The sequence below is a fragment of the Sphaeramia orbicularis genome, chromosome 4 (assembly GCF_902148855.1).
Source record: "Sphaeramia orbicularis chromosome 4, fSphaOr1.1, whole genome shotgun sequence".
NCBI lineage: Eukaryota > Metazoa > Chordata > Actinopteri > Kurtiformes > Apogonidae > Sphaeramia > Sphaeramia orbicularis.
In genome coordinates, this window is record NC_043960.1 from 4,014,187 (window position 1) to 4,027,090 (window position 12,904).

Genomic DNA, 12,904 nt, shown 5'->3' on the forward strand with positions numbered 1-12,904 from the left:
AGGTTTTTTTTGCTAATTTGATTTTGAAAAATTTGATCTTCTCACAAAATATAATAATTAATACCAAAATCAGATTGGTAAGCACACTTTATGAAACTTGTGACTTGATTCCTGTTAGGTACAACGGTGTATTCAGCGCAGATGTAGCAGAATACGTCAGGCTTATTTTTGCAAGATCTTTTAGTCGAAGCCATTTCATTCACCTGTAATATTAAAAAAAACATTAATCATAAATTGGCAAAAGTAAAATCTTCAGAACTCGTTTCTTGCAAGAAATATGAAAGAATTTTGTATCATATGATGTGAAAATGCCCATAAATGTAAGCAAAAATGTTCAAAAGCCAATATGTAGCATAGTTCAGAAAGCTGACCTGATTGAGCAAAATGAATGTGATTTTTGGATTCAGCACCAAAATGATCCTAAATCAGCTCAAAAAACTGAAACAATAAATTTGGTGTTCACCAGTGTTATTACCATCTCTTACTTTGTTCAGTTCAGATGCTGAAGCTCTAACCGCTGACTGATCTGCAACTAAATATCACGTCCACGTCTGGCATCAAGCCAAGATATTTATACTGATCAGTAAAAATATCCTGGTTATTCTTACTTCCAGTGGATCGCAGGAGTCCGACACATGGAGGGCAGTCTGTGTTTATTGGTAGGTTTCTATGTAGAGCAGCGTATGAATCACACACCGATGGAAACAGGCTGCTCTGACACTGACATGTATAATTAAATAAATATGTTTTGATGACACTTGTGATGAATGTAGCACAACCAGTCCAGCCAGGCTCCTGCTCCAGTCTGATTATCTAGGTCAAACCACAAAGTGAGAGCACAAAATCTGTCCTTTTTGGTGACTGACTGTTGGATCCTGCTCCAAATGGGCTTTTTCAACAGTTTGATGGATTTTTAAGAGACAAATAACCAGCTCATCTGGTTGTTTTTCACAGGATTTTATAGGAAAAAAGTGCACTTGTTAAATTGTTTTGACTTTGAAGCTACACTTTGGGTTTTATAAAATCAATCCTCATATTACATTCTGGTGAAAGTGAATATAAGGCAGTATATTTCTCAGGTAGACAGTGCTAATAGTGACGTTTATATGGTATAAATATAATAAAATTCAACTGGTTGGTTCATTTTTATTGATTGTTCCTGCGGTGGTGGATGTTTTAAAGCAGATTCACTTCATCTTTTAGATCTCAGAGGCAAATATTGTACTTTTTCACTCCACTCCATCTGTCTGACTGCTGTTTTTCTTCTCATATCTTGTCATCTAAACTGCGTATCCTCACATGTGTTCATTTAGTGTTTGTGATAAAGTGAAGTGTGAAGGTTTTCTTCAAATTCTCCGCTGTCTAAAGCCAGATAAACTCTTGAATTCTCTGGAAAATGCATCGTCACAAAACTGGAAACAGGTCTGTTTTTCTGAGTTCAAAAAGTCAAGTTTTTACAGATACGTGGTACTCACAGGACGGCGATGCCATAAATATACGATGGTCTTATAAAATATGTTTTGCTGTAGATAAAAATACCAACACTTCACATCAGATAAAACAGTAAAACATTGACGAGGACAATTAATTTTTCAGATATTTACAACATTTTGATCAAATCTCTGTAATTTTACAAAAGTCAGGGTTTGAATCCAGGACTTTTACTTGTAGTAAATTTATACATTCTGGTTATAGTAGTTTTACTTTAATTATATATTCTTAATTTTGTCATGTGCAGATGCAAATTTTTGTAATTAATGTCCTGGACCTTGTTTGTTTTTTTTGTTTTAGGTTGTTAATTTAGTTTTTATATTATAAAAGTCAATAAATATTTGATCACAAAAAAAAAATTCTATATTCTTATATAATCAGAAAGTTTTATTCATCCGATATAATTACAAAAACACTTACAGGACCACAAGTAATATGCTTTTTTTCACCTCATGGCAAAAAATGCCTCAATGACTTTTCGTTTCAACTAAAAAGTAGTAATTCAATGAAATCAATGTTATTTTTAACCCTTGATATGTCCAATACTTTGATATATGGACAATGTCTCATATTTGGTATTGCTCTTTTTAAAAACAAGTGGCATCACAGATTTAAACTGGCATTGAAAGCATTGAAAATGATTGAATATTTGGTAGATTTAAGCGGAGCTGAAGTGGTTTAAGAGATTTATGCAGAAAAAATATTGATGTATTTTTGGTTTGATTTTATAGGGTATTTTTACATGTTATTTTTGACTCAAGGGTCACCAGAGAGTACAAAAAGTGTCTGTGGTGTATATTAGACCTGTAAGAGTAAATGACATTAGATTCAATGAACACACTGTTGCCCATAAAATTGGACTAATTTTGTTTCCAGACACATTCCACTTTTTATTCCTATTTCTAACCATCAGCCAGGTGTAATGATTATATACGGAGTCCTGGTTGCACTTTATCAAAAATATATCCCATTATCGCAATCATTTCATGAGAAGAGGTATAAATATTTTTCTCCAACTTTATGTTCAACAGTGTATGAAGTGAAAAAAGAATCAGTCTTGCAAAAATCTTCGCCATAACTGTAACACAGCTAAAAATAATCACCAAATCAAAACAGAAAAATTACCCCAAAAAATTATATTAAAAAAATGGCCTGAGAGGTTTATATGGGTTAATTTAACATTGCATTTAGTTTGATTTATTGTGTATTTTATTGTATTTTGTCTCTTGTTCCTGATCCACGTTGTGATTTTTGCCTTTTAAAATACAAATAAACAAAACAAGTAGTGAGTAAGCAAGTAGAAAATTTATTTAAGCCGATAAAACCTCAAAATGTGAATAAAATAAACATTTTACAGCCAGACAACTTTAGTTTTGTTTTTTAATTCAGGCGTTACAGCAGCGCCCCCGCAGCTCGCGCTCACACAAGCACCGGAAGCACTTTGACGTAAGAGAAATATCCCAAAGATGGCGGCGTTGGTGGGTAAGTGATGTTTTGGAAGAAAAGACACGCTTTTATTAAACTTTGCCGTGTTTTGACAGTTGCCTCATGAGGTGCATATCGAAGTGAAATGTGTATGAATTCGGTTTCCGGTGGTTTGATTGTGTATGAGAGCCGATTTGTTAGGGTTTAATGATTACGTATGCTGACCTTGCTTTGCCTGTTAGCACCGCGGCTAACCAGGTTAGCTAACAGAGGCACTTTGGTGAAATTCAGCTGTAATGTTCTAATTATCAAACAGCTGAGTGCACAAACCAGCCTTATCCGGCACATTCTGAGACACAATGCAGCTGTTAACAATTGAGAATACTTCGTTAAATACATGTGAGATTAGTGGATAGACTCCCGGTGCAGGGTGTTTTGTTGTAGTAAAGTTATGTGACATGTGCTGCTAAAATAAAATAACTAAGGTAACGTCTTTAAGCAATAACCTACAGCAGTGACTCAATATCAGAGCATTTAAGTTACCCATACAACAGTCCTATTGTTGCAGTTGTTTTCAGTTTTGTAATGTTTTTTGCAGCGCCTCGCCTGGCCCTGTTTGGCACCTTTTCAACAAGGTAAGCAGTTCTCAGTGTGTTCCTGTCCTGATTATAACACTAATCTAAACTCAGTCTTATTCTGTCTCATTGAATTGAATCAGGACTGCAGGTACCAGAGTGTTAATCCTCTCTTTGGGGTGCAGGTAGCCTTCCTAAATAAGTTTTACTCCATCATTTGAAAGCACTAGGTCAGATTAATTATTGTGGAAGACCTGAGAGAGTCAGACCACATCAAACCACAACACCTAGGCTGAAGAAACAGGAGCATTCTGCTGAGATATGTCTACCTGGGGAAAAAAAAAAGTGTTAAAAATCATGTGTCATGAGTGTTTAGTTAAATAATACTCAGTTTTCCCCAGATTTTTTAGTGGGCTTCAGTGCTATCCACCCAAAAAATCAGAATCAGATTTTTTTTTTGGTGGAAACGTGATGTCTGTGGATTAACTCTCAGAATTATCTGCTAGCTCTTTAATGCAGGACCAAGGAGGGAAATTAAATCGAGCATAAATCATTGTACAGCAGTGACTTTTTTTTAACCATAATAGTTGGTGGCATCATCTGAGAAAAAGGAGGAAGCTTTCACTAATTTGCTTTGAGTTATAGTTTTAACATTGTGGAAACAAATAACATTGAATGTACTACTTTTAATTATACATCACATTTAGGCTAGTCCTAGTTTTATTTTAATTGTAGTAATTGTGAAACCGTGGTTAATTCTCTGACGATAATTGTAGCACCAAAATCTCCAATTGTTACTTCCCTAATATCTATATAAAATTGAAGAGATTTTTTTTTTTTTTAATTAATAAATTAAGTTAGTTGAAATAAATATAAAGAAACACCTGTTTCTTATTATATTAGGAAGCACATTTTCATATAGGCATCTAACAAATAGAAATAATAATATATGGATATAAAAAAGTACAATATTCTGGTCCATGTCATATAAATAGTCACTATATTAGGTCTCAGCTGTTAGTTTTGTGTTGTCTGGTCAGAGTCTTTTTCCTTTTTCTTGTTTCAGTGTCACATTTACTTTCCTTCATGTTGGTTTGTGTTGCCTTCATGCTAAAAATGTCCAAAATAACCAAAATGCTGAAAATTATTACTGTACTTGCAAGTGTAATTTACACTGTGAAATAACAAATACAGGATAATATGAACCGATAAGTATTTTCTGTCACATATATCATTGAATGACCCAGCCCTAATCTGAGACACATATTAACCTGCAGCAACTGAGCTGACCATTTTTCTGGCATTATCAGGTCAATGCAGCGCAAATTGAGTTCATATCAATTGTCTAACAAGTATCGTAGATAGATTTATATATAGCAGAGGATTTCGGGGATATACCCTTGCTGTCGGCCCTCGACAACATAAGCCTTCTTTTATACTGCACTGATTTCTTGTTGATTTTTACCATTTTATTGCACTCAGTTTTCCCATCAGACACACGTTAATCCACGTTTGTTGTTATTTATTTTGGCAGAAGGAGAAGTCAGCCTCATGCTGTTCAAAGAAACAGTGAAGTTAATCCATTAAAGCCCTGTTGAGTTTATGAAGCTCAGACAAAATCTTCTTCTCCTTCAGTGAGATGTGTCCATCTGTCTGTCATACTCATATCCTGCAGTGATAGAACGTCATGCATTAATATGACAATATTGCCCTCTTGTGGAGCTTGTTTCCCTTTTTATTAGTAGCTTTTTTAAAAAAAACAAAACAAAAAAACAATTTATTAAAGCACTGACACTTGCATATTTTTTTTTTTTTCAAAACAATGTTCAGTTTAGATTTAATCAGTCAAAATACCATTCATTAGTCATTACTGTCATTTAATTTCTCTCTCTGATCTGCTCTTGATCCAACAGGCCCATTTCAGTGTTCGCTCTTCATCAGAAGAATCTTCACAGCAGCGTTAAGAGTGAAAATACCACGAGGTGAGCTCAACACTTTGGTTCTTGTGTTGCTGTGAGACTGGAGCACAGAAATGGAACGGTGAACACTCAGCACATATTAAACTTCCACTCAAACCTTCTTGTCCCAGTGTGGTTCCAGTGCGAGAGAAGAGCACAGCAGTGGCTGCAGCCAAACCAGCAGCTGTAGCCAGCAGCAAGGGGGAGTATGTCATCACCAAACTGGATGACCTGGTCAACTGGGCACGAAGGGTGAGTAGACGTGAAACCACTGGATCTGAAAACAAATGTTCTGAGTGGAGAGAATTAACCAAAGTTGCTTCTTTTTCTCTATTATTTAACTACTGCTGTAAACTGTATTATCTGCCTTTATGTTCTTACTGTTAATAGCTACTCTTTTGAAAATTATATCAATGTAAATACTGTAAGTAATACTCTTTTAGCACTATCATGGCTCATTATATAACTATATTAATTGTTTCTTTGTTTTGTTTTTACTGCTTTATCTGTCTGTTATGTTGCCTCTTGGCCAGGTCGTCATTGTAAATGAGAACCGGTCCTCAATTGACCTACCTGGTTAAATAAAGGTTCAATTAAAATAAAAATAAATACTATGTCCAGCAGATGTTAAAGATTAAGTGGCGTTGTTATGTTTGCATTTTACCCATAATACACAATGCCTAGCATTAGCAATTAGCATATTTCACATTAGGTGTGGTGACCTGCCATTAAAGGTGCTCAGGGACAAATTCCAGAACTTCATCAACACTGTGGTCAAGACGGAGGATTAATCAATAAGTATTTTACAGGATGAACCAGATAAAGACACAAAAATACCTCTTTGATAATTGCAGCTATTTTCTGTTAAAAGGTTGATTAAATGTTTGGACGATCAGTGTCCCCACTACTAGAAGACTAACAGATAGTGGCTTTTAAAAGGCTGATGTGATGATTATAGTTTGGAAAAGGAAAAAAACACCTCTCCATCCAAAAGTTTGACACTAAAATCCCATTTTAAATATCTGAAATGAGTTATCTCTTACATTTAGAAACTGTAAAAGAAATCTGTACTGTGGAACATCAGACTGTGTTAAAAATATATTCTAGATGGGAGAGATTTGTAACTTTTAAGCTGTTTTTTTTCCCCCTAAAATTAGTTATTCCAGTTTAGCTTTGCCAGTATGTGACAATCTGTAGCTGTGGATTAATCCTTTGATCTGTATAGGCTGGTTAATGTGCACTTTACTGACATGGAGAAGTAGAAAATAAGAAAATACTTCACTTTAAGAAGTTAGAATCAAAGAATATTGATGCAAAATGGTTAACTATCAAATTAGTTGCTGATTCATTTAATATCTGTCTTTGAATCAATTGTTCGATTAATTGCTGCAATGTCCGTTCCAGTTTTTTGACCAACCACTGTTTTTTTGGTCTTTAGCTGAACATTTGTCTTTATGATTCAGATATTTTTTATTAAGAGCACAAATTACATTTACTATAGTCATTCTTCTAGACATTTCTTTCCTTATTTTTTTGCTCATTGTTTTGTCTCTTTCCTCTTTTTTATTGACAGTACCCAAACAAAAAAACAAACAACATTCGTCTTTATGAGCTTAAATGTCTCAACTTCATCTTTTCATTTTAGCAGTAAGATCCATGTTGTCATAGAAACCAGATGCTAGTTGACATCCCTCCGTTGTGTCCGTGTCCTCAGAGCTCCCTGTGGCCGATGACCTTCGGCCTGGCGTGTTGTGCCGTGGAGATGATGCACATGGCGGCGCCCCGTTATGACATGGACCGCTTCGGCGTCGTGTTCAGAGCGAGTCCCCGACAGGCCGATGTCATGATTGTGGCAGGAACGTTGACCAATAAGATGGCGCCGGCCCTGCGGAAGGTATCGTATTAGTCATTGTACATTTTAATGTTAATTTAGTGTCCTGTTTGAAGGTATATTTATTATTAAAAAACAAACAAAGTGGAGAATAAGAGGACACAGTTTATGTGGGTTATTGTCTGATTGTTATTTACCGAAGAAAACTGGAATTATTTTCATTCAATTTAAACATTCTGCTAAAGTTGAAAAGACGAGCATAAACTATATAGACAGAAGTATGTGGACACGTTGAATTCAGGTGTTTCTTTCCTAATGGGGGTCTGGGCCACACAACAATAATGATATATGTCATAATATCAGACATATTTGTGTTTACTTCTCAAATCGGCACAAACAGGACATCTTACGATCTGTAGACATGATGTGTCCCAGTATTTTTGTCCATATTGTTTATAAACATCAATATTTCCTTAAATTAAAGTTTAAGTGAGATATGAAGAAAATAGATGGTTAGTTGTGGTAGAAAATTATTATTTGCAGTCAGAGCATGAAATATTAGAAATTTAGAAGTAGAATATTTAAAATCATAGTCATGGATAAAAAACAAAAACAATGTTGAGAGAAATTAAGTAAAAACATCTCATTTTGGAAGCAAAGATAACAATTTAACCAAAACTAATTAATCAATGCAATGATATTTATCACAATATAAAACTATATTATGACATTTGCCTTTATTGTTTCGTATCCCAGACCCCTGTTAGAAAAGAAACACCTGAATTCAACGTGTCCACATACTTTTGTCCATATAGTGTATTTTTGTGAAATATAGCCTCTTATATGGGAAGGAAACCAGTCTTTCCAATTTATTAAAATTCTAGTATGTTCTACTAAAAGTACTTATGACAGTTCACATGTGGCTTTGACTAAAAGCTGAACATGTAGCCTCAGGACTGGATAATGTGGCCAAAACCCACAACTTGTTATAGCAGTGGAATATTCATACAAGGTGGCATCTAAAATTATGCACAGTAAATGTCAAAATCATCACTACTTTACTGTTTAAAGGTTGATTTTTGAGCCTGAGTGAAAGTTAAAGACACCAGATGCTTAAATTATTCATAAAAGACAAAAAATAAAAGATGCAAAAAGACAAAAACACACCCATTGTCTTAGATTTTGTGATTTTAATGTTTAATTTGTTCACTTTATGTAGACGCTTGTTTTCACAAAATGAAATCCAAACTTTGATGGCAAATACAATCTGAGTTATTCAACATGATAAAAATGATGTGAAAGACAGTTTATGATCGGAACATGACAAATCTAGTAGTAGAGCGTACAAAAGATTAAAAACTATGAATATAAATAAGTTTATGATCATCGTAACCACTGGTTTTCAAAGATGATTCACAATATTGAAACATATCACAACAGGGTTTAAAATAACATCATAATCATTCAAAAAAGGAAAGCGTGAGGAAGACAAATTAAATATGAAATAGGTTTTGACATGTGTTCCATCCCAGAAACTGCAGAAACACATTGTAAGATTTGGAAACAGCCTTTAGAAATGGAAAAGCATGCCTTCATATCAGAGTAATATCACAGCAGCTGTCAACTGTATAAAAATAATACAAATTAAAATGCAGGAAATGACTCATGATGCATTTTATTCATAAAATAAAACTCTTGACAGTATGGAAGATAGAAGAAAATACTATATGGAGCCAAAATCCACTCCTGAGATGAAAAATGTTTCTGACGGTCATTGGCCTAAACTCAACAGAATTAAACAGCTTCACTATGAGCCAAACGGATGTACTTTCACACATGGTTTAATGACAGATTTAAGTTAGATAGCTGTGGTGTAGCTCTATTAATAATAATAATAATAATAATTAGTATTTATCACCCAGCTCTATAGTTGTGGAAAAAATTCTTAGCCCACCTCTTGTTTTCTTCAGTTTCTTGTTCATTTTGATGCCAGGTCCAGCTAAAGGTCCATTTGTTTGAACAAATATAATGAAAACAACAAAAATAGCTCATAGTAATTTAATTTCAGAGCTGATATCTATCCATTTAACATGTTTTCTTGATAATAACCAAAATCACTTCAGTTCTTCCATCAGTATCTATGGCATTGTCCTGACAAAAACAGTGCTTTTATTCATTCCATGTTTTCTTTTCTGTCTGTTTTAGTCACATGATACACACAGGAGTTAGGACTGGATTGCATAACCGTTGTCTTTGATGACTTTTGATGGTCTAATAATTTTTTCCACGACTAGTCAGCAGGGATATCTGTCATGTACACTATATGGACAAAAGTAGTGGGACATGTTGAATTCAGGTGTTTCTTTTCTAACTTTGTAATATCATTACATTGCATTAGTTAGTTTTATTACCTCCGCCAAGGAGGTTATGTTTTTGCCAGGGTTTGTTTGTTTGTTTGTCTGTCTGTCTGTTTGTTTGTCTGTCCGTTAGTGTGCAACATAACTCAAAAAGTTATGGACAGATTTGGATGAAATTTTCAGGGTTTGTTGGAAATGGGATAAGGAAGAAATGATTACATTTTGGTGGTGATCGGGGGTGGGTGGGCCCACGGGGGCGGCCACTGATCAGCCTTGGCGGAGGTCTGCGCTCTCCGAGTGCTTCTAGTTTAAATTGTTATCTTTGCTTCCAAATTTCCTCTTATTTTATTGTGATGTTTATCCCAATATATAACTATATTATGACATTTGTAATTGTTGTTTTGTATCCCAGACCCCTGTTAGAAAAGAAACACCTGAATTCCAACTGTCCCGATACTTTTGTCCATATAGTGTATCACCATTGAGCTCGTAAATCCTCACATGTATTTTCCAACTGTAGAAAACCAGCACAATTTCCTTAAAACATAGTTGGTTGTGAATCGTCAGTGGTCTCTTGTGCAGGATGCAAGTGTTGGGAACAGTATATCTGTGTAAACGCTGGCTGGATTAGGAGCAGCCTGGCGTCGGATCGGGCGCCTGGCGTGAAGCCTCCTCCAGCTGAAAGGACAGATTAGCACTTAGTCACACGTTATATAACACAGCCTGAACCTTGTCTTGCCAACAGGTGTACGACCAGATGCCCGAGCCCAGATACGTCATTTCCATGGGGAGGTGAGTTTGTAGAATAGTGGACCGTGTCCCCATCAGAGGGACCACCACAGTCTGTTTTCTGTAGGTTTGTCAGACCAAACACTCCCAACTTTCTCTGCTGCATCATGTTGTACTCGAAGCCCTGAAGTAAGATACGATACTTTTTATATTTGGTTTATATCTGTAACTCTTAATGTGTTTTTTTTTTCCTCATAGTTATGCACAGCAGTTTGGCTCGCTGTATTGTTTATAAAGTGCTTCATAAATAAAGCTGGATTGGATTCGATTGGACGATAAGAAAAAATAAGTAGATAAAATGAGCCTTTATTGATCCCCAGTGGTGGAAATTTGGTTTGTCACAGCAGCTGAGTAATACAAGGAGTAGCATAGAAGAAGAATAAAACACAGCACAGGGCAAAAATAAAACTATATATACTATAAACATAACTATTAGCACTATAAAAAAATATATACAGTCTTAAGTGTGGTGCAAATGAGGATGTCTTACAAAATATACAATACAAAACACCAGGTAGAAAATATAACCCTCATATTTATAGATATTTACTAACAGCGGTGACATTAGATGAAAATGAGCTCATTAACTCCGTCGAGTACATGAACACTGATGTGTAAATGTAAAAGCACTGGAGTCAGCGACTGAGTTAGTTCAATAATCAGCTGAAATGTTGATTAATTAGCATTGTCCCTGGTTAATGAATAAATAACAGGAAGAATAGAATAATGTGTTTCCTGTTCCCAGGTCTGGTAATCATGTAAATGATGTTGTCGACTGTGATGTTGTTTTTCTACTTCAAAGCCTAATGTTAGTGTCACATCTTTATACAGATGTGAGGTTATTATTCAGTCTGTCCTCATGTCGTGTTTGTGTTCAGGGTAAAAATAGTGGCCTGATAAATGCAGTTGTTGTACTAACCCTGCTTTTCCAGCTGTGCCAACGGAGGAGGCTACTACCACTACTCCTACGCCGTCGTCAGAGGCTGCGACAGAATTGTACCAGTGGACATTTACGTTCCAGGTACATTTTTTTAGGTGTTCTTTATTCTGATGCAAAAGTCAGCTTTAACCCTTAGATGCATGAGTGTCTGGACCGTCCACTCTTCCATAAGTGGGTCAAAAATGACCTGTGTTAAAATCTGAGTGTTTTTTTGCCACTTTGTCATTTTGTCATATTAAAACTAATCATTTGTAAAAAAAAATAAATAAATAAATAAATAAATAAATAAAAAATGTCATGTTTGAAATATGTTTTTTTTCCCCATTTTTTAACAATTTTAAAATGTTTTTAAAATATTTAGAAAATTTGAAAAGCAAAGTGTAGATATATAGTACATAACAGCAATAGAACAATGTCAACATCCATTTTGTGAGTGAGTCTTTTGGTTTTGCTGTAGAATGAATCAAAGGTTGAGATGAAATTCCGTTGTAAATGAATGCGGGTCGTTTTGACCCACTATGGAAGCTTTGGGTGGTCATACAAAAACTAACATTGCATAAAATCTATAAATGGGTAAATACAAAAAAGTAATGTTTTTTTAGGACTACCTGGAATATGAAATAACTTTTCATTAAAAAGATGTTGCAAGAAAACAACCTCACCGGGTCTTCTTTGACCCACTTATCCATCTAAGGGTTAAATTCACATGTAAATCTGAATTTTTCATCATTTTCGTGATTTTGGTCTGCCTTTGGTAGAATTTCTGCACCTGCAATACTAAACAATTAATATACTTATAATAAGCTCAGTGCTACATTAGATGATCAAGTTCTGTTAAAGGAAAAAGCCTTGGAATGAGGTGTTGCTCATATTATTGGTTTAATGTCAGGGTGTCGACATACTTTTGGTGCCATAGGTCCAGTCGTTTGTCAGTCTGCAGACTAAACATCTCACATGGATAATACATAAACTATACATAACGGTGTCTGTTTTCCATCCCGCTGCAGGTTGTCCTCCCACTGCAGAGGCTCTTCTTTACGGGACTTTACAGCTGCAGAAGAAAATTAAGCGTGAGAAAAGGTTGAAGATCTGGTATCGGAAGTGAATGTGTAAAATGTATGTTTCGCTGCTGTGTAAATGTTGTATTTCTGGTTTCATTTGGGGCTCAGCTCCTCATCGATGTAGAACAGCAACAATGAGAATTAATAAAGTTTCTGCTGTCGTTTAAGGTTCGCTGTTGCTTATTTCCAAACATCATTTGAAATGGACTCCATCTGTTCTGAGTCCAGTTGTCATGGTTTGTCTTGGTGTTGAATATTAGTCATTTTAACCTCGTCCACTAGGTGGTGCCAGTGATCACCAGCTCTGACCTTCACTGACACAGCAGTGTGTAGAGGTAACATTTATACTGTTAAGTGTGTGTTTTTGAAACGCTGCAAACCCACCCTCAACCTGGAGGCAGCATCTGAGGTTAATGTTGAATTTATCTGGATAGTCTACGATATGAAAGTAGATGATTTAACATTTGATTCAGCTGT

General features: G+C 35.3%; 1 protein-coding gene across 1 annotated transcript; it reads left to right on the forward strand.

Annotated features, from left to right (window-relative positions):
• Positions 1–2,957: 2,957 nt before the first annotated feature.
• Positions 2,958–12,592, forward strand: ndufs7 (NADH:ubiquinone oxidoreductase core subunit S7). Its single transcript, XM_030131410.1, has 8 exons — positions 2,958–2,973; positions 3,515–3,551; positions 5,405–5,473; positions 5,581–5,701; positions 7,164–7,343; positions 10,383–10,429; positions 11,359–11,447; positions 12,374–12,592. Exons 1-8 carry the CDS (start codon positions 2,958–2,960, stop codon positions 12,469–12,471), a joined length of 657 nt encoding a protein of 218 aa, XP_029987270.1. The 3' UTR covers positions 12,472–12,592.
• The last annotated feature ends 312 nt before the right edge of the window (positions 12,593–12,904 follow it).